Here is a 21,292-nt window from a genome sequence, read left to right as displayed (position 1 = left end):
TCGCCCGGCACCGAGATGCAGCCACCTCTGGGGCGGGACGGCCGGTGACCCGGGGACCCCTCGCCCGGCCCCAAGATGCGGCCACCTCTGGGGTGGGACGGACGGTGACCCGGGGACCCCTCGCCCAGCCCCGAGATGTGGCCACCTCTGGGGCAGGGCGGCCAGTGACCCAGGGACCCCTTGCCCAGCCCCAAAACGCGGCCACCTCTGGGGCGGGGCGGCCGGTGACCCGGGGACCCCTCGCCCAGCCCCAATATGCGGCCACCTCTGGGGCGGGGCAGCTGGTGACCCAGGGACCCCTTGCCTGGCTGCCTCCGCCATGTGTCTTTGTCTCATCTCACTAAGGGTGAGGGTCCAAAAAAACATCCAGTTTCCTCCCTCCTTGCCCCCCAATTCCCACCTCCTTGCCTGCCCCCCCCACACTCCGGGCTCCCCAGCGTAGGCCGGGACAATAGAAGGAAATAGAGTAACTTCATTCAGGGATCAGCCAGTCCCAGCAGCTCCCCCCCTTGCCACAAATCCCCCCCGCTTCCAATTCCTGGATCTAAAAAGAGAGGTGGGGGGGGGTGCCTTAAGAGAGCAGTGGAGTGAACTGAGCAGGGATCAAAGCCAGGACTCCTGGGTTCTCTCCCCGGCTCTGGGAGGGGAGCGGGGGCTGGTGGTTAGAGCAGGAGGGGCTGGGAGCCAGGACTCCTGGGTTCTCTCCCCGGCTCTGGGACGGGAGTGGGGGCTGGTGGGTTAGAGCAGGAGGGGCTGGGAGCCAGGACTCCTGGGTTCTCTCCCCGGCTCTGGGAAGGGAGTGGGGGCTGGTGGGTTAGAGCAGGAGGGGCTGGGAGCCAGGACTCCTGGGTTCTCTCCCCGGCTCTGGGAAGGGAGTGGGGGCTGGTGGGTTAGAGCAGGAGGGGCTGGGAGCCAGGACTCCTGGGTTCTCTCCCCAGCTCTGGGACAGGAGTGGGGGTTGGTGGGTCAGAGCAGGAGGGGCTGGGAGCCAGGACTCCTGGGTTCTCTCCCCGGCTCTGGGAGGGGAGTGGGGGCTGGTGGTTAGAGCAGGAGGGGCTGGGAGCCAGGACTCCTGGGTTCTCTCCCCGGCTCTGGGACGGGATTGGGGTGGTGGGTTAGAAGAGGGGGGAGCTTGGAGCTGGGTTTGTTTGTGGATCTTGGAATTCTCCGGCCTTTTTCCTGAAAAGTCTATTAATACTCCCCCCCCCCCCCCACTCCCTCCCCACGGCTGGGCCGGGGCAGGAAGGATGTGAACTAGAGAGAGAACTTCCCCCACCCCCCCTCTCAGGACACTATAAGAGACCCCGCCTGGATGAGCCATTGGAGGCTGGTTCTCCGGACTGGGGGGTTCAGCTGGGAGATTGCACTCCGCCCCCCCAAAGTCCTGCTTGCAGGAAGCTTGGAGGGTCCCTGCTGGTCAGGGTGAGCTGTCACGGCCTGGATGCCTGGGTTCTCTCCTCAGTTCTGGGAGGGGAGTGGGGGCTGGTGGGTTAGAGCGGGGCGGGGGGGCGCTGGGAGCCAGGACTCCTGGGTTCTCTCCCTGGCTCTGGCAGCGGAGTGGGGGCTGGTGGGTTAGAGGACCGGGGGCTGGGAGCCGGGACCCCTGGGTTCTCTCCCCGACTCTGGGACAGGAGTGGGGGCTGGTGGGTCAGAGCAGGGGGGCTGGGAGCCAGGACTCCTGGGTTCTCTCCCCGACTCTGGGACAGGAGTGGGGGTTGGTGGGTCAGAGCAGGGCGGGCAGGGAGCCAGGACTCCTGGGTTCTCTCCCCGCCTCTGAGACAGGAGTGGGGGCTGGTGGGTCAGAGCAGGGCGGGCAGGGAGCCAGGACTCCTGGGTTCTCTCCCCAGCTGTGGGAGGGGAGTGGGGCTGGTGGTGAGATCGGGGGGGCTGGGAGGAGGACTCCTGCCCTCCCCTGCTGTGTCCCTCTCCCCCTGCCCTCTGAGTAACCCCGTCTCCCCCCCAGGCCCTGGCCTGCGGTGACCCCCCTGTGTCCGCAGTCACTATGAGCTCGGGTGGGGCCGGGGGCCCGGCGGGCTCCGTCCGGGAGTTCACACGCCACGCCAGCGACGTGCTGCTCAACCTGGACCAGCTACGTCACCGCCGCGTCCTGACCGATGTCACCCTGCTGGTGGGGGGGCGCCCCCTGCTGGCCCACAAGGCTGTGCTCGCCGCTTGCAGGTGAGGGGGGCGGAGCTTGGACGGTCTGGGGGCGTGGCCAGAGAGGGTGTGGCTAGGAACAGCTGGGGCTTGGCTGTAGAGGGCGTGGCTGCTGAGCAGTGGGTGTGGCTGGGAAGGGTGGGGTCTTGACTAGAGAGGGCGTGGCTGGAAGGGTGGGCGTGGCTAAAGAGGGTGTGGCAGTGAATGGGTGGGCGGGGCTGTGAGGGGACGCTGCGGGTAGGGGGCATGGTTGGGAAGGAGGGGGTACAGCTGGGTGGGGACATGGCTGATGGGGGCCACGGGAACGGGCTTTGAGTCGTGGGGGCAGGGAGGGTGGTGGCCGTGGGGCGGCTCTGTGTGGGGCAGGGACATGGCTGTGGGTTGGTGGCTCCACACGGCAAGGGGGGGGGCCACACCCATCCGGACCCACAGCTGGGTCCCCGTCCTGTGGGGAGAGGGTGGGGGCGGGCCGCCGGGCCAGACTCTGAGTCACCTTCTGGGTGGGGCAGAGGGGGCTGAGGAGGCGTGGCCATGGGGAGGTGGCGTCTGGGCCACGCCCCAGTGTGGGAAGGGGAGGCGTGGCCAGAGGGGAGGTGTCTATCCCCACGCCCCGCCCCAGTGTGGTCTGGGTGGGCCGCGGTGGATGCTGGGAGTTGTAGTCCGTGTCCCACTTTCCCATCACCCTTCTCTCCCCACGGCAGTGGCTTCTTCTACTCCATCTTCCTGGCTCAGGGGGGCAGCGAGGTCACTGTCCTCACCCTGCCCGGCTCCATCCAGCCCGGGGGCTTCCAGGCCCTGCTGGATTTCATGTACACCTCCCGCCTGCCCCTCACCCCGGCCTCCGTCCCCGCCCTGCTCAACGCCGCCACCTACCTGCAGATGGAGCACGTGGTGGACGCCTGTCACCGCTTCATTCAGGCCAGGTAGGGGGCGCCGGCTCCCCTCCGGCCGCCGAGCGGCTCAGGGGGGCGGGGAATGGGGCAGGGGCCTGTCCCCTCTAGGGGGCGCCGGCTCCCACCTGGTCCCAGGGCGGGGCCTGGCTGGCTCAGGGGGGCAGGGAATGGGGCAGGGGCCTGTCCCCTCTAGGGGGCGCCGGCTCCCACCTGGTCCCAGGGCGGGGCCTGGCTGGCTCAGGGGGGCAGGGAATGGGGCAGGGGCCTGTCCCCTCTAGGGGGCGCCGGCTCCCACCCGGCCCCAGGGCGGGGACGGGCTGGCTCGGGGTGGTGGGGCGGGAATGGGTCGCTGCTCCCCCTCATTTCATTCCTCTCTCTTGCAGTTACGACCGCGGTAGCTGCTACCCCAAGCCCCTCCCCTCCCCGGCGGACCCCAAATCCCTGGACACCCCCCAAGGACCCTCAGATGACAGTGGGACGGTGCCCGCAGAGGGTCCCCACCCAGAGGGGCCGAGCCCGGGGGCCCCCCTGCGATCGGCTCCTGCCAGGCCGCCGGCGAAGGGTTCCGGGGGGGCGCCCCCGGGGGGGGAGCGGGGCCCCCCCGACAGCCCGTCGCGCTCCGAGGGGCACCCCGCCTCCCCCTGCGAGTCCAGCGGCTGCGCCCCCGACCCCAAGGCCTGCAACTGGAAGAAATACAAGTTCATCGTCCTGAACTCGCTCCGGGGGGAGGGGGCCGGGGGAGGGGGTGGGGCCGGCCCCCAGCCCCCCGGCCCCCCGACCCTGCCCGAGCCCCCGGCCGGCAAAGACCAAGGCGCCAGCCGTGGCAGGGAAGAGGGGGGCGGCGCCCTCTGCGGGTGAGTGGCTGAGCTGGGGGGTGGGGCGGCCGGTCCCATATCCGGGCCCATACGCTGGGACAGGGAGGGGCACCCGGGCCCATATGCTGGGAAGAGGAGGGGCGCCCGGGCCTATATGCTGAGTGGGGGAGGGGTGCCCGGTCCCATACGTCAATTGAGGGGGGGGCCGGGTCCCATATACGTGGGGGGGCGAGGCACCTGGTCCGTATGCCAAGCTGGGGTGGGGGAGAGGGGTCCATATGCCGAGGGGATCGGGGCTTCTGGTCCTATATGCTTGTGAGAGGGGCTCCTGGTCCAATACACAGGGGCGGGGCGCTTGGTCCCATACGGTGAGTGGGGGGCGGGGGCCCAGGCCCCATACACTGGGGGCTGGGGGGAGCTATGCCTCATAGTAGCTGAGCCCCCCCCGCCCTTTCCCATCTCCCCACAGGCTGCACCCTGCCGTCTCACAGTGCCCCGTGTGCCCCCGGCACCGGCAGGTGGGGGCCCCGCTGCCCCCACCCTGCCCCCACCTTCCCCAGGGGCGGCCCCGGCCCGCAACAGGTGAGGGGCGAGGAAGGGGGCTCTGTCCCCTGCACGGTGTGGGGGGGGGAGGGGGAGGGGGCTGGTCCATACGTGCTGTGGGGGGGGAGGGGCCGGTCCCATTTACACTGTGAGGTGGAGGGAGGGGCTGGTCTGATGTGCGCTGTGGGGTGAGGGAGGGGCTGGTCCCATACACACTGTGGGGTGAGGGGAGGGGCCAGTCCCATATGCTGTGGCGGGGGAGGGGCTGGTCCCACATAGGCGCTGAGGGGGGATGGGCCAGTCCCATACGCTGCAGAGCGGGCTCTGAGTATTGGGGACCCCCCCCGGGCCATGCCCTGAACCCTCTCACGGCCCCCTCCCCTCCCGCAGGTGCTGGACCATACGGCTGCGGGGCCTGCGAGCTGGGCCTGGAGGAGGGGGAGGGGGAGGGGGAGGACGGGGGAGCGGATGGGGGGCAGGCCCCGGCGGCTGCCCCCCACGACAACAAACCGTTCAAATGTCACCTCTGCTGCTCGGCCTTTCGCTACAAGGGCAACCTGGCTTCCCACCGCGCCGTCCACACCGGTACGGGGTGCCGGGGGGGGCCAGGGGGATGGGGGGAGGGGCCAGGGGAGGTGAGTGGAGTCAGGAAGGGTCAGGGGGCGGGGTTAATGGGAGGTGGGAGGGGCCAGGGGAGGTGGGTGGAGTCAGGAAGGGTCAGGGGGTGGGTTTAATGGGAGGTGGGAGGGAACAGGGGAGGTGGGTGGAGTCAGGAAGGGTCAGGGGCGGGGTTAATGGGAGGTGGGAGGGAACAGGGGAGGTGGGTGGAGTCAGGAAGGGTCAGGGGGTGGGTTTAATGGGAGGTGGGAGGGAACAGGGGAGGTGGGTGGAGTCAGGAAGGGTCAGGGGCGGTGTTAATGGGAGGTGGGAGGGGCCAGGGGAGGTGGGTGGAGTCAGGAAGGGTCAGGGGGACGGGACCAGGGGAGGTGGGCAGGACCAGGGGAGGTCAGTGGAGTCAGGAAGGGTCAAGGGGCGGGGTTAATGGGAGGTGGGAGGGAACAGGGGAGGTGGGTGGAGTCAGGAAGGGTCAGGGGGATGGGACCAGGGGAGGTGGGTGGAGTCAGGAAGGGTCAGGGGCGGGGTTAATGGGAGGTGGGAGGGGCCAGGGGAGGTGGGTGGAGTCAGGAAGGGTCAGGGGTGGGGTTAATGGGAGGTGGGAGGGGCCAGGGGAGGTGGATGGAGTCAGGAAGGGTCAGGGGGTGGGTTTAATGGGAGGTGGGAGGGAACAGGGGAGGTGGGTGGAGTCAGGAAGGGTCAGGGGTGGGGTTAATGGGAGGTGGGAGGGGCCAGGGGAGGTGGGTGGAGTCAGGAAGGGTCAGGGGTGGGGTTAATGGGAGGTGGGAGGGAACAGGGGAGGTGGGTGGAGTCAGGAAGGGTCAGGGGGATGGGACCAGGGGAGGTGGGCAGGACCAGGGGAGGTGGGTGGAGTCAGGAAGGGTCAGGGGTGGGGTTAATGGGAGGTGGGAGGGGCCAGGGGAGGTGGGTGGAGTCAGGAAGGGTCAGGGGCGGGGTTAATGGGAGGTGGGAGGGAACAGGGGAGGTGGGTGGAGTCAGGAAGGGTCAGGGGGAGGGGACCAGGGGAGGTGGGCGGGGTCAGGGGAGGTGGGAAAAGTCAGGAGGAGGAAGGGGTTGAGGGGAAGCAGGGGGGCCAAGAGCATGTTGGAGGGCTCATGGGGAGGGGTCAGAGGGGAGGTGGGTGCCGCCCCCTAGCTGCCCCCTGTGTCCCCCCCAGGTGAGAAGCCATATCGCTGCGGAGTCTGTGGGGCCCAGTTCAACCGGCCAGCGAACCTCAAAACCCACTCGCGGATCCACTCAGGCGAAAAGCCCTACAAGTGTGAGACCTGCGGCTCCAGCTTCGTGCAGGTGCGGGTGGGGGGGGGGGCAGGGTAGGCTCTGTGGGGGTCAGGTGGAGAGATATGGGGCTGTGAAGGGGAGGCCTCGGGCAAGGGGCAGTGAGAGAAACTCGTGCAATCAATAAGGGCCAACATCTACTGGTGGGAGCAGTGGGATCTGAAGCCCCTGGCTCCCATAGACTCCAACGGGGAGCAGGGCCCCCTAGTGGCCAGGCCGGGTACTGCCACCCTGGGTCCCATAGATTCCAATGGGAAGCAGGGCCCCCTGGAGGCCAGGCCAAGTACTGCAGCCCCCTGGAATCTGATCACCTCTCTCTCCCCTCCCAGGTCGCCCACCTCCGGGCCCACGTGTTGATCCACACGGGTGAAAAGCCCTACCCTTGCGAGACGTGTGGGACCCGCTTCCGGCACCTACAGACCCTCAAGAGCCACATCCGGATCCACACGGGCGAGAAGCCGTATCACGTGAGTGGGGGATGATGACGACAGGACTCCTGGGTTCTCTCCCCGGGGCTGGGAGGGGAGTGGGGGCCGGTGGCTACAGCAAGGGAGGTTGGGAGCCAGGACTCCTGGGTTCTCTCCCCAGCTCTGGGACGGGATTGGAGTCTGGTGGGATAGAGCAGGGGCGGGGGGGGGGGGGGGTTGGGAGCTAGGACTCCTGGGTTCTCCCCCCGCCCGGCTCAGGGCACTGACCCCCCCGTCTTGTGGCCCCCCCCGCAGTGCGAGGCCTGCCACCTGCACTTCCGGCACAAGAGCCAGCTGCGGCTTCACCTGCGGCAGAAGCATGGGGCCGTCACCAACACCAAGATCCGCTACGCAGTGCTGGCCGGCCCCTCCGGCGCCCGCTGCTGAACGGGGACCGCGCTTCCTCCCCCTCTCACCAGAGAGCAGGAGAGAGACACAGGTCCCCCCCACCCCGCACCGCTGCCTACTTCGCTCCTGCCAGCAGGGGGGGCCGTGTCGGGGTAGGGGAAATTCCCGGCCTGTCAGGAGGGGCCCGCTGGTCGTGACTCCCTTTCATAGCATGTGTTGTCCTGCAGTGTCTGGGCTTGGCTGGGGGGGGGTGCTATGGGACATGGGGGGCTATGGACTGCAGGGGGGTGGTCTCTCTGGTCTATGGAAGACCCAGTTCCATATGTGTAGGGGGGAGTATATCTGCACCCTGTGTTTTGAAGTGGGTCTGCCATTCCCTCCCCCACCCCCCCAAGCTGGGGAGGGAACCCAGGAGTTCTGGCTCCCAGCCCTCTGCTGTAACCACTAGACCTCACTCCCCACCCAGAGCCGGGGAGAGAACCCCGGAGTCCTGGCTCCCAGCTCCTCCTGCTCCAACCCACCAGACCCCACTCCCCTCTCAAAGCTCGGGAGAGAACCCAGGAGTCCTTGGTTCTTTAAGTAAATGTGGCACAGGAAGTGATGTCAGAGCTCTGCAGGCAGAGTGTTGTGAGAGACCACGCCCCCCCATCCCCATCCCCATCCCCCTCTTTTCTTAACTACTGTACTTAATTTTCAGTTGATTTATGTTTCCTTCTGGAAGGCAATATCTCATTTGGTTAAACCAGTTTCAGTCCAGAGTCACTCTGAATTCTCCCCTACCTTGGACATCTCTATGGACAACTGATGATGCCGGCTTGACGTTGGCTTAACTGGAGTCAGCAGCTGCCAGTTTTGCATAGACTTCACTGAAATTCTAATCACGATCTAAATCTGGGAGGAGTGACTCTGGAGTGACTCTGATTTAACTACCCTGGAAGCCTCTCTAGCCAGCTAATTGTGACTCTGCAGTTTCGGTGACACTAGTGTCAACCCAAAGTCAATCCAGTTAAGTTCTCACTGAGGTTGGACATCTTTAGGGACATTGAATGTCTCTGGTTTGACAGCCGTTTAACCAAAATCAGGAGTCACTAGCTGTCCATGAAGACCTCAAAGACGTTCTAGTCCAGTCTCTAAATCTCTGTGGATTGACTCTGATTTTACTAAAATCCAGATTCACCATTTGTCCACGGAGTCTTTACTGAAGATCTAGCCTACCCTACAAGTCTCTATGGACAACTGGTGACTCCGGAGTTTTGCTTAAACCAGTTTTAATATAGAGTCACTCCAGTTAAGCTTTCCCCTACCCACGTTGTCTCTGTGGACAACTGATGCCTCCAGCTTGATGCTGGTTTAAGAAAGTGTTTTCTTCTTTTTTTTTTCACAAAGGTTCTTTAAAGAATTAAATGTATTTTTTTGCTGACAGTGGCTTTTTCTGACCCATATCTATCTATATTTTTAACCCCCCCCCAAGTTGGGGGGTGTATTTTTTGCTGCTTTTAATTTGCTTTGCAGTGTCAATGCTCGGAGCAAAAGCAAAAGGCGTTTGTAGCTCGGCCACTTGACCTTGTGTTAGTTAGTTGCCTGCTCTAGAAGGCTCTAGAGTCGTACTGGGGCAGGTCCATTGCAAAAGGGTTCTTGACATGCTGGAGATCTCTGGAAGCGTGAGGTGTAGCAAAGCAAGGAGTTTGATCCTAAGGTCTGGGGACCTTCTGGAGTTTATCTGGTTGGAGTCTGGAACCTAATGTATCCTGTGTTCTAGATATGTTATCCAGCATGTAAATGTTCCACCTTCTGAGTGTAGAACACCTACAGTTATCTGGATATGGGATCCAGAACATCTAAGGTGTCTTGTCTACAGGATTGAGGGTTCTAGACTGTGTTCTTCGGGAGTCTACGTATTCCAGCTCCAGAGTGCAGATCCTCCGAGGTCTCCTCTTTACGGAATCCTGGGTTCCAGAATCTGTATTTTCTGAATCTAAATATTCCATCCACCGAGTCTGGAGCCACCCAGATCAAAGGTTTCAGGAACAGAGGTTCTGGATTGCTAAAATGTAGATAATCCAGGTCCCCCATAACATATGACCTCTGAGGTCTTCTGCCTATGGGTTCCTGACTTCCAGGCTTCCTCTCAATATTATGTCTCCAGATACTAGAACCTCTGAGGCTTCATGTCTACCAGATCCTGGGTTCTAGGCTCTTTTGAGTCTCTATCTCCAGATTGTGGAACCTCTCAGCTCAAGGGCTTCCAGAGCAGGGGTTCTAGATTATTCATCTGTAACCCTTCCATATCCACTTTGCCAGATGGCCTTTGGGCATTTCAAGTTCTGGAGACCAAAGCGAGAGCGACGCGGAATGTTTAGTCTCTGGTCCCAGCTAAGGTTCTAGATTATCAATGGATGAGTCTAGAACACAACTGATTGATGGGCTGGATCATTAGATCAGGAATCCCTCTGGATTGGGAATAATGCAGGGTGTAAGATATTTGTCATGGGTGGCTGAGGACCCTACTCCCCCCAAAACAATTAAAGTCAGAGCAGGTTAGTGGGGCAAGAGAGGGATCTGGGATCACAGTGGCCCTAGAATAAAGCTGAAAACTTCAGCAGCAACTGGTCTTTGCTGCTCCAGAAGAGGTCTGGAACCTCTGGTGCTTCACGCCATGTGGGGAAAAGGGAGGGAGCTGTGGTTCTGGAATGAGGAGGGAAGTTTATCACCTTTCAATTGCCAGGGGGAAGAGCAGATGGGAAAGGAGAGTCTAGAATAGCATAGTCTAAAACAACCTAGGAATGGATAGTGTGGCATAGAATGGATAAGGGAACCTACAGTCAATGTATGGTAAAGGCTAGAACAAATAGTGCCGCCCAGAATAGATAGCCCATTCTAGAATGGGTAGCGTAGTCTAGAACTGACGACATAGGAATACGTGGCGTGGTCTAGAACAGATCGCCCAATCTTGAATCAATAGCTTAGGAAGGGATACCACAGCCTAGAACGGATCACCTTGGAACGAAAAGACCCATCTAGAAGGATAGCCCGATCTAGAACACACAGTCTCTGAACAGTTTGCGCTCCCTATAATGGAGAGCACAACCAAGAATGGCTACCGTAGTCTCGAATTCATGAACAAGGAATGGATAACACCATCCAGGACAGCACAGTCTAGTACGGCTAACCTAGGAATGGATAGCCCAGTCTAGATCGGTAGCCCACTCTAGAACCCATCGCTTAGGAAGGGATACCGCAGCCTGGACCCATCTAGCACCATCTAGAATGGCTAGCCTAGGAAGGCTATCACAGTCTAGAATGACTAATCCAGTCTAGAATCGGCCGGGTGGTCTAGGATGGCTAGCCTAGGAATAGATAGTGCAGTCTAGACGGGATAGGTTGGGATCAGGCGACCATCTACACAATGGGGCTCTAGATGGACGTGGAACACACACATCTCCCTCTCCCATCTCCTACTCCCCACCTAGTAGGGGTCAGTTATTCTCTCTCTATCACGCACACGATGGGACCGGTTCCCATTACCACACATAAGGAAGATATCCCGTTCCCCACCTCCTGAGCCAGCCAATCTCCCCGTCATGGGGCCAGATGGGAGCCAGCGCCCCCTAGAGGGGACAGGCCCCATGCCCCGTTCCCTGCCCCCCTGAGCGAGCCAGTCCCCGCCCTGGGGCCAGTCGGGAGCTGGCGCCCCCTAGAGGGGACAGGCCCCATGTCTCATTCCCTTCCCCCCTTAGCCAGCCAGTCCCCCACCCTTGGGCCAATTCACAGCTGGCGCCCCCTAGAGGGGAAATTTAACAGCTATTCCTAGTGCTGGCTACTGGAGGGGTGCAGTGGCATATTTAACCTCCCCCACTCCCGTAGTTCTTCTGGGATTTGAAGACACCCCCCCAGCTACAAGCACATGTTGCCGGGAAACATGCAAACGGGGGTAAATTGCAGAGATGGGAATATTATATATTGTCACAAAACGCTGCGGGGCAAAATGTGCTTTCACGTCAGGGCTCCGCCTTGGTGTTCTGGTGGGGGAGAGGTTTGGGTCGGGGCGGGGTATTTGGAGCTGATTTGGGGGGGGGGGTATCTGTCAAAAGCTGGTTCTGGCCTCACACCCTGTAGCACCCCAACACGCAGTTTGGTGGCTGGTTTCAATAAAGCTTTTCTGGACAGATGCACGGGTGCATTTTGTTTAGCAAGGCCCCGCCTGCCGGGGGAGAGCGCCCCCTGCTGAGCCCCCACCCCACTCCCTGCCCCACAGCGCCCCCTAGTGCTGCCCTGGGGCCAGCCCTGCCTGCCAGGGGAGAGCGCCCCCAGCTGAGCCCCCACCCCACTCCCTGCCCCACAGGGCCCCCTAGCCCCGCCCTGGGGCCAGCCCTGCCTGCCAGAGGAGAGCGCCCCCTGCTGAGCCCCCCCAGCACCACATCCTGCAGCACAGCGCCCCCTAGCGCTGCCCTCGGGCCAACGTCCCAGCACTGAAATGGAGCCACCTCTGGGGTGGAGCAGCTGGTTATCCGGGGATCCCTCGCCCGGCGCTGAGATGCAGCCACATGTGGGGGCGGGGGTGGGGGCGGGGGGGGGAGATGAAAATCCCTACTCAGATGCAAATGATGGGAGGGAAGCAGAATTGCCCATGACAAATCCCACCCAGCTACCTCGATCCAGTGTCCTTTGTGGGGACGGCACGACCGGCTCTTCTGGGATCCGGTCTTTAGTTTTACCATATGACTCTGGGAGAGCAGCAGGGTCTGGTGGTTAGAGCGAGGGGGGGTGGGTCAGAGCCAGGACTCCTGGGTTCTCTCCCTGGCTCTGGGAGGAGAGTGTGGGCTGGTGGTTAGAGCAGAGGGCTGGGAGCCAGGACTCTTGGGTTCTCTCCCCAGCTCGAGAAGGGGAGTGGGGGGTCTAATGGTTAGAGCAAGAGTGTGAGAGCCAGGACTCCTGGGTTCTCTTCCCAGCTCGAGAAGGGGAGTGGGGGGTCTAATGTTGAGAGCAAGGGGGTGTGGGAGCCAGGACTCCTGGGTTCTCTCCCCAGCTCTAGGAGGGGAGTGGGGTCTAATGGTTAGAGCAGGGGAGGCTGGGAGCCAGGACTCCTGGGTTCTCTCCCCAGCTCTAGGAGGGGAGTGGGGTCTAATGGTTAGAGCAAGGGGCGCTGGGAGCCAGGACTCCTGGGTTCTCTCCCCAGATCTGTTCCAAACTCACTGTTTAGTCTTGGGCCAGTCACCCTTTTCTCTCCCCCTCCCCCTGGAAATCCACAGAGCTCATGCGTCTTCCTCTGGGGTGGGAAAGAAGCCCCAGGGGCTGGGCTGGGCTGCCTTGGGGTGGGCCGGTTCCCTCCTAGCGGGTGAGGGGGGTGCTGGGCAGGATGGGACACAGAGCCGCAAGAAGCAGCTGAATTGCTGCAGGCCAACAAAGAGAATGGGGGTGTCACCCCCTCACCCCACTTGTCTTAGCTGGAACAGAACTCACCCATAAGCTCTTAGGGATGGAACCCAGGTGTCCTGGCTCCCAGCTCTAACCCACCAGCCCCCACTCCCCTCCCAGAGCTGGGGAGAGAACCCAGGAGTCCGGGCTCCCTGTCCTGCTGTCTGCGCTCACTGAAGAGGGGCGGGAGGGGGGGCCACAGACACGCCCCATCCCAGCTTCCTGCCCTAACAATGGACCCAGAGCAGCTGTGTCCTGGCAGTGTCCCCGCAGAGCCTCATTGCCTGATCTGGGAGCTTCCTGCAGAGCTGGGGGCGGGGGGTGGGGGGGGGAGGAACGGGGGCTTGATTTGGATCAAGGCTCCCTGGGGTCAAGCCAGCGTCACCCCCCGAACTGCAAAGGGGGGGGCAGGGCTGCATTCTGTTCTCAGCAACCCCGGGGTGAATTCGGAGTCAGCCACTAGGCCTCACTCCCCTTCCAGAGTCCTGGCTCCCAACCCTCCCCCCCCCCCGCTCTAACCCGCCAGTCCCCCACTCCCCTCCCAGAGCCGGGAGAGAACCCAGGAGTCCTGGCTCTCAACGCCCCCACCCCCCGCTCTAACCCACCAGCCCTCACTCCCCTCCCAGAGCCGGGGAGAGAACCCAGGAGTCCTGGCTCCCAGCCCCCCCGCTCTAACCACCAGCCCCCGCTCCCCTCCCAAAGCCGGGGAGAGAACCCAGGAGACCTGGCTCCCAGTCCCCCTGCTCTAACCATTAGACCCCACTCCCCTCCCAGAGCCGGGGAGAGAAGCCAGGAGTCCTGGCTCCCAGCTCCCCCTGCTCTAACCACCAGCCCCAATTCCCCTCCCAGAGCCGGGGAGAGAACCCAGGAGTCCTGGCTCCCAGCTCCCCCTGCTCTATCCACTAGACCCCACTCCCCTCCCAGAGCCAGGGAGAGAACCCAGGCGTCCTACACCTTTAATACAAAAGCAGGGACCCTCGACTATTAATCCAGTTCTCCCCTGCACAAGAGGTGTAGACAATTGCACTCCTTGATCTGTGATGAGGTTCACTTCTGGAGGGGATGGGGGGCGGGGAGCAGGTCTTAGACACACTAGTCCTCCGGAAAAGGTGCGGGGGGGAGTTTCGATTTGTGGGGCTGGATAGGAGCTGGCTCCCCCTAGAGGGGACAGGCCCTGTGCCCCATTCCCTGCCCCCCTGAGCCAGCCAGTCCCCCGGCCCTGGCGCCAGATGGCAGCCGGCACCCCCTAGGTAGCATTGTGTGTCCTGGGCCCCGTACGGCCCCCCACTCAAGAGGATTTCCCCTGCCTTACTCACAGGCAGCCAAGACACAACCCCCAACTTCACAGGCCCTCACAAACCCTGACACCACCCCAGTATAGGAGCTGGGGGGCATCATGCTGGGAGGGGCTACCCCTATCCTCCAGACCCCCAGGATCAGTAGGGCTCCGGTCTCTGCCAGTGGCCCTGCAGCCATGCCTCTGCAACAGCCAGAGGACAGCTGGCCGGATTTCCTTCCTGTGGCTCAGAGCCGGCAAGGGGGTGGGGTGCGGACATGGGGGTCCCCCCCCAGCTCCTTCCGCAACAGTCACAGAAGCAGGAAACAGGTGCAAAGACGTCATCCCTGGGCCCTCCCCACACAAACACACACCCCAGTGAACCCGGAGGGCCGGGGTGAGTCACGGCCCCAAGGAGGCGGCCGGGCCGTGGGCCAGGGGGAGATGGGGTGAGGCCAGGAAGGCAGAGAGTGGAGCCCAGACAGATCAGAGCGACGGGCCCGTCTAGCCCGGTATCCAGCCTGCTGCCCTGGTCCCGATATCCTATGGTGCCTTGGACTATTTCAGCCTAGTTATCCAGGGACCCCTCACGCAGCGCTGAGATGCGGCCACCTCTGGGGCGGGGCGGCTGGTTATCCAGGAACACCTTGCCCAGCCCTGAGATGCGGCCACCTCTGGGGTGGGGCGGATGGGTATACAGGGATCCGTCGCCTGGTGCCAAGATGCAGCCACCTCTGGGGCGGGGCGGCTGGTGACCCAGGGACCCCTCGCCCGGTGCCGAGATGCGGCCACCTCTGGGGCGGGGCGGCTGGTTATCCAGGGACTCCTCGCCCAGCACCGAAACGCACCCGCTGTTTGCAGTGGGACAAAACTCATCTAAACACAATCCCACATCGCTCCCCCGGCCCCGCTCCACCAACAACACTCCCCCATCAACCCCTGCCCCCCCCCAACAGCCAATGCACGGGGCACAATCATGCACCCCCCATCTCCTTCCTTGTGTGTGCCCATGCACACTGCCCCCCCACCCATGCTGCTGGTTTAGGGGGCAGGGGATGCACAGCCTCCAGTCCTAACCCCCCCCCCCACCCACACACACACACTTCCTCCCAGTGGAAGGGGCGGCTGGGGGCGGGCAGGAGGAAACAGATCAGCTAGAAACTTCCAGGACCGACGGCCAAGAAAAACCAGAACAACCCCTGACCCCCGCACCCCCACCCTGCACCGGATCCAGCTCTCAGGAAACACCCCCTCCCCCACCTGCTCATTCTGCAGCTCGGGGCTGCCCCCTAGTGGCAGAAGCTGGCCTCTCATTCCTGGTTCATTCCCAGTTCCTTCTCCCTCATTCCCAGTGTGTGTGTGGATGGAGCCCCAGAGTGCGATACAGGATTCCCAGGGCAAGCCGCGTTGCGGCTCCGTGACTCAGTTTCCCCACCTGCGCAAGGAGGATGTGACCCACTGAACCGCTGCGGGAGGCGCTTTCCGAGCAGCGGGCCGAGGGGTCCCTGCACACCAGGCCCCAGACCTGGGCAGCCCCACTCGGGAATCCCTTCCCCCCCCGCACCCAGCCTGCAATCCCCCAACCCCGCCTCCTCACATCAGAGCCAAGGGCCCATCTACCTCGGCATCAGGCCTGCTGCCAAAAGCTCCTGCAGAGAACAGAGGTAAAAGAGCAGCAACCCAATGCTTTGCTAAAAGGGGTGGATTGTGTCGCTAATTCGTTCCCCCCCCCCGCCGGGACACACACACACACACAGATCCTCTCCAGCAGGGGGCGTCACACACACAACACTCACGTTATGTGAAGTAACATTTCCGGAGGAACCAGGGTTTCGACCCAGCGCAAGGGTTGGCTCATCACAGGTGCTCCCCCTCGTGGCGGTCCTCCGGTGGTCTGCTTCTTCCCCTTGACTCGCCCCTCCGGCCGGTTCACCTTCGCCCCTTCCCCTTCCAGGGCAATGAATCCAGATGTCCGATTCCTCCGTCCGGTCTGCAGCCCTCTGTCCCGGGCCCCATGCTCTGAGTCCTCGCACCCTTCTCTCCCCTGCCCCGGGACTTCAGCCCCCCTTTCCGAGCGGCAGGCTGGGGGGCCCGGGCCAGCCCGTCCCCGACGCCCGGCTGCCTGCTGTCGCCTCTCAGCTGGCCTCCCTGGAAGTCCGGATCCTGCCCTGTTCTCAGGGCCCCCCACCGCTGGGGCCTGCCCCCCATCCCCGCTGGCCTCTCTCTCCGCCTCCGGACCGGGGTTTTTCCCCAGACTGCGCTACTCCCGGCGTCTGCGCTCTGCTCTCTCCCCCCGGGGGAACCGCGGTTCTTCTCCAACGGGGCCTCGTGGCGGGGGATTGGGCACCGTGATCTTCGGCGCCGACGCCCTGGGGGCTCCAGCCCCGGGGCACCCATGGGAAAAATAAATAGTGGGAACCACAGCGGTTGGCCGGCGCCCTGATCAGCTAATTGGGGGCTCAGGGGAGGGGGGCGGAGCAAGGGTGGGGCCTTGCAGGAGGGGGTGGAGCAAGGGCGGGGCCTCAGGGAAGGGAGTGCAGTGGGGGCAGGGCCTCGGGGGAGGGGGGAGAGCGAGGGAGGTGGAGGAGCGAGGGAGGGGGCTCGGGGGGAGGCGGCAGAGTGAGCGTGGGGTCTTGGGGGAGGAAGCAGAGTGGGGGGCGAGAAGAGGAGGAGCAAGAGCGGGGTCTGGGGGCGGCGGAGCGAGGGAGGGGCCTTGGGGGGGTGGAGCGAAGGAGGGGGCTCGGGGGAGGGGTGGAAAGAGGTGGAGAGACAGCAGGCCCCCTGGGGAGGCGGCAGAGCGAGGGCGGGACCTTGCAGGAGGGGGTGGAGGAAGGGCGGGGCCTCAGGGAAGGGAGTGGAGTGGGGGTGGGGCCTCGGGGGAAGGGGAGAGCGAGGGAGGCAGTGGAGTGAGGGAGGGGGGCAGAGCGAGCGTGGGGTCTTGGGGGAGGGAGCGGAGTGGGGGCGGGAAGAGGCGGAGCGACAGCAGGCCCTCGGGGAAGGGGGCAGAGCGAGGGTTGGGGTATTGCACAGGGTTGAGCGAGGGAGGGGACTCGGGGGAGGGGTGCAGTGGGGGCAGGGCCTCAGGGGAGGGGGCAGAGCAAGGGAGGAGCCTTGGGGAGAGGGCAGTGCGAGCGTGGGGTCTCGCGGAGGGAGCGGAGTGGGGGCAGGAAGAGGCAGAGCAGGGCCTTGGGGGAGGGGGATGGAGCGAGGGTTGGGGTCTTGTGGGGTGGAGCGAGGCAGGGACTAGATGATCTCCTGAGGTCCCTTCCAACCCTGATATTCTAGGGGGTGGTGTGGGGGCAGGGCCTCAGGGCCGAGCACCCCCGGGGGGAAAGGAAAACTCACCACCCGGGCCCGCGATCCTGGACCGCATCGAAAAGGGGATGGTGGGCAGGAGAGGAGAGGTTCTGTTCCCTCTGGGGTTCGCTGCCCGGATCCTCCCTCCAGGGCTGGGGCCCATGGTTCAAGGGGGAGGGCAATCAATTGGAAGAGGGCCGGAGACAAGCCGTGAGAAACATTCAAGGGGTAGGAAACCCAGCTTCGGGCTATCCCACCCCGGAGCCCGATCCATGTAGCGTCCCCAAGAGACGGCTGAGGGGTGGCTTGCACCAGGTGTGCCCCTGGGGGTGACACCTCCAGACAGACTGCCAAGGGCCATCAGCGGGACAACGAACCCGGGGATACACCTGATGGATACACCAACCTGGCCGGCCCTTTTGGGGGTGAGAAGAACATTTTTGTATAGCGAGCAGAGGTTTTAAGTAACTTCTCACTGCACTGGACCTAGGTGCTGATTGGGAGCCAGACAACTGGAATGCAATACAGGGCGCTGTGTGATTCCTTTTTTCGGCTTCTTGATAACCAGGATGGGGGATCAGGAGCACAGTCTGTGACTGGTTGGTGAGGCTAACTTCAGTGTTAACCACCAGTTTGGGGGGAGAATCTGCACTCCTTTTTGCAGCCTGCCCGGACCCTGGCATTTCCCCGGGCCACAAGAGCCAGGAGAAATCATCCAGGATTAGAAAACATGGCTTAGAGCGATCCAAGCATCACCAGGAGACGGCTGAGGGGTGACCGGATCCCTGTCTCTAGATATCTACGTAGGGAACATATATTTCGCTCTCCACCCTAGGAGAGGAAGGTCTAATGCCGTCCAATGGCTGGAAGATGAAGCTAGACCAATTCAGACCGGAAAGAAGGTGCAATTATTTTAAAAGTAATTAACAATTACCTCTGGTAAAAAATATGATGCCTGATTGCCTGTCTGAACGGGTCTAGCTTCAACGTCCGGCCGTCGGCTCTTGTTAGATGGAAGAGATAAATCAAATCTCCGGTCCCCGGGGATCAAATCACCCCTTTGCCTTCTCTCCGTGAAGCTAAACAGACCCAGCTCCTGGTGTCTCTCAGTGTAAGGCACATTTTCAAATCTTTGAATCGTTCCAGTAACTCTTCTCTGAACCTTCCCCAGTTTATCAGCGACATCAGACGCACCGGTGACCTCCCTCCTGGCTGGTCTACAGGCACAAGGTCTTTGTCTCTCGGGCCCGTTCAACCGGTCCATGCCACAGGAAAACTTCCCCAGACTTGTTGGGTATGTGGGGGATTTGCGTCAATTACCCCTCTTGTGTTTCCCCCTTCCGCTCCGAGTTCAGGAAACGTAACCCCGTGGCCCACGGAGAGGCTCGGACGATTTGTAAAGTCAATACAATATTCCAGCGTTCTCCAAAGCAGCACATCTGCCACACCTGACTTGCACTTCACAGAAGTTACCAGCTATTAAGAACGGCCAGACTGGGTCAGACCAAGGGTCCATCTAGCCCAGTGTCCCGTCATCTGACAGTGGCCAATGCCAGGGGCCCCAGAGGGAAGGAACAGAACAGGGAATCATCAAGTGATCCATCCCCTGGCCCCCATTCCCAGCTTCTGGCAAACAGAGGCCAGGGACCCTGTCCCTGCCCATCCTGGCTAATAGCCATTGATGGACCTGTCCTCCAGGAACGTATCTAGTTCTTTTTTTAACCCTGTTCTAGTCTTGGTCCTCAGAACATCCCCTGGCGAGGAGTTCCACAAGTTGACTGTGTGTTGTGTGAAGAAATACTTCCTTTTGTTTGTTTTAAACCTGCTGCCTATTTATTTCTTTGGGTGACGCCTGGTTCATGAAGAGTAAATAACACGTCCTTATTTACTTTCTCCACACCGGTCATAATTTTATAGCCCTCAATCATATCCCCCTTAGTCATCTCTTTCCCAGGCTGAAAAGTCCCCGTCTTATTCATCTCTCCTTGCACGGAAGCCGTTCCAGACCTCGAATAATTTTTGCTGCCCTTTTCTGCACCTTTTCCAATCCCAAATAGATCTTTTTTGAGACGGGGCGACCACATCTGCACGCAGTGTTCAAGCTGTGGGTGTCCCATGGATTTATATAGAGGCGATAGGATATTTTCTGTCTTATTATCTATCCCTCTCAACGATTCCCAGCATACTGTTGGCTTTTTTGGCGGCTGCTGCCCATTGAGTGGACATTTTCAGAGAGCCATCCACAAGGACGATAAGATCCCCCTCTTGAGGGGGAACCGCTCATTTAGACCCCGTCCTTTTATGCATAGAGCTGGGATGATGTTTTCCAATGTGCATGACTTTGCATTGATCAACATTTAATTTCAGAGGCCGTTGCGTTGCCGGGTCACCCAGTTTTGGGAGATCCCTTTGTAGCTCTTCGCAGTCTGATTTCCCAGTTTATTCCTCCTCCTTTGACTCGGTCTTTCCGCCTTCAGTCCGTGTCTTCGTTCCCTTCTTTCCGGCAAACTTTTTTATTCCCCCCGCCTTTGATGGTTATTTTCATGGGGCTCCTGGCTTCTTCACTGCCAACCGACAAGCAACCCAGCGCCCCAAAGTCTCATCGTGACTTTTCTCCCTCCAAACACGGAGCATTTTTCATGGGCTTCTGTTTCCAAAAAGCGACAGCCCGGAGTTGTCTCCTTTATTTGGTAAAAACGCCCGCCCGTCTGGTTTTCCAAACCACACCGGGCCAACCTTGAGGCAGACTATATCCCTCCAATTTTGCCACAAACTGAGATTCAACGTGAAGCTCAAAGACTATGCCTTGTCGGAGGAAAGTTAAAGCATTCGGCTTTCTACACCACTGGGTTTTTCACTCCCTCCTCTCCACCGGGACGATCCGTTTCAGTGCCGTTGGGATCCGACAGCGGCCTAGGAGCATTTGGGGCTAGATCCAGCCCCGCAAGGGAGTTGAAAACACACGACGGGGGGAAGCATCGGCCGCCGGTTGCGTTTCTGCTGGATTCAATCCGCGGCGTCGGCCGCACCGTCGTTGTGACTGAAGGGAGGAGGGGAACTGATCATTCACCGTGTCCGGCGAGGGGAGAGCAAGGCGGGTTTGGGTCGATCGGCAGCAAAGGCAGAGGGTGGGGAGACGTGAGGAGAAAATGCCCCCTTTGTGCAGAACGCAGGGCAGCCCCACAGCCCCACCCCATGCCCCCTCTGTGCAGGGCACACGGCAGCCCCATAGCCCCCCAGATATCCTCTCTGAGCAGCCCCATAGCCCCCCAAATGCCCCCTTTGTGTAGGGCACAGGGTAGCTCCTGGCCCCGATGTCCCCTCTGTGCAGCCCCATAGCTCTCACCCCACCCCCCTCTGTGCAGGGCACAGGGCAGCCCCACAGCCCCCCAGATATCCTCTCTGTGCAGCCCCATAGCCCCCCAAATGCACCCTTTGTGCAGGGCACAGGGCTGCCCCATAGCCCTCTGACTCCCCCTTCTGTGCAGGAAACGGGAAAGTCTCAAAGCTAACCCAGTGCCCCCTCTGCCAAGGCACACGACAGCCCCATAGGCCCCCCCATGCCTCCTCTGTACAGCCCCATAGCCCTCTCACCTGCCCAGATGTTTCCCCTGTACAGGGAACATGGCAGCCCCATGGTGCCCCCAGATGTCCTCTCTGTGCAGCCCCATAGCCCCCCTCCATGTCCCCTCTGTGCAGGGCACACAGCAACCCATAGCCCCCTGATGCCTCCTCTGTACAGCCCCATAGCCCTCCCACCTGTCCAGATGTTTCCTCTGTGCAGGGCACAGGGCAGCCCCATACCCCCCCCGATGTCCTCTCTGTGCAGCCCCATAGCCCCCCTCCATGTCCCCTCTGTGCAGGGCACACGGCAGCCCCACAGCCCCCCAGATATCCTCTCTGTGCAGCCCCGAGCCCCCCAAATGCCCCCTCTGTGCAACCCCTTAACACCCCCCCCATGTCCACTCTGTGCAGCCCCATAGGCCCCGATATCCCCCCGTGCAGCCACAGGACAGCCCCCCCAACACTGCCCGGTTGGGGGGGTGGGGGGCAGGGACAAGAGGCGGACCCACGAATCAAGCCCAGGTCTGCGGACGCTCCGGGACAGCCCAGCTGCGCCTGCGCCGGTGGGGTGAGAGCGGGAGGCGGGGCTTAGGGGGCGTGGCCTGC

At 62.0% G+C, this 21,292-nt stretch overlaps 1 protein-coding gene across 1 annotated transcript; it reads left to right on the top strand.

Moving 5' to 3' along the window:
- The first annotated feature begins 1,339 nt into the window (after window positions 1-1,339).
- Window positions 1,340-7,374, top strand: BCL6B (BCL6B transcription repressor). The gene is made up of 9 exons (XM_075123825.1): window positions 1,340-1,422; window positions 1,964-2,178; window positions 2,859-3,080; window positions 3,434-3,904; window positions 4,335-4,447; window positions 4,799-4,993; window positions 6,201-6,331; window positions 6,649-6,786; window positions 7,042-7,374. The coding sequence occupies exons 2-9, from the start codon at window positions 2,003-2,005 to the stop codon at window positions 7,171-7,173; spliced, it is 1,578 nt and encodes a 525-aa protein (XP_074979926.1). The 5' UTR covers window positions 1,340-1,422; window positions 1,964-2,002; the 3' UTR covers window positions 7,174-7,374.
- The last annotated feature ends 13,918 nt before the right edge of the window (window positions 7,375-21,292 follow it).

Source organism: Caretta caretta, chromosome 28, assembly GCF_965140235.1.
Source record: "Caretta caretta isolate rCarCar2 chromosome 28, rCarCar1.hap1, whole genome shotgun sequence".
Lineage (NCBI taxonomy): Eukaryota > Metazoa > Chordata > Testudines > Cheloniidae > Caretta > Caretta caretta.
This window is presented reverse-complemented; position numbering and strand designations above follow the sequence as displayed.

Coding starts and splice junctions, on each gene's coding strand:
- BCL6B (XM_075123825.1), top strand. CDS start 2,003: ATGAGCTCGGGTGGGGCCGGGGGCCCGGCGGGCTCCGTCCGGGAGTTC. Junction 4,994..6,200: donor CCACCGCGCCGTCCACACCG/GTACGGGGTGCC, acceptor TGTCCCCCCCAG/GTGAGAAGCCATATCGCTGC. Junction 6,332..6,648: donor GCGGCTCCAGCTTCGTGCAG/GTGCGGGTGGGG, acceptor CTCCCCTCCCAG/GTCGCCCACCTCCGGGCCCA.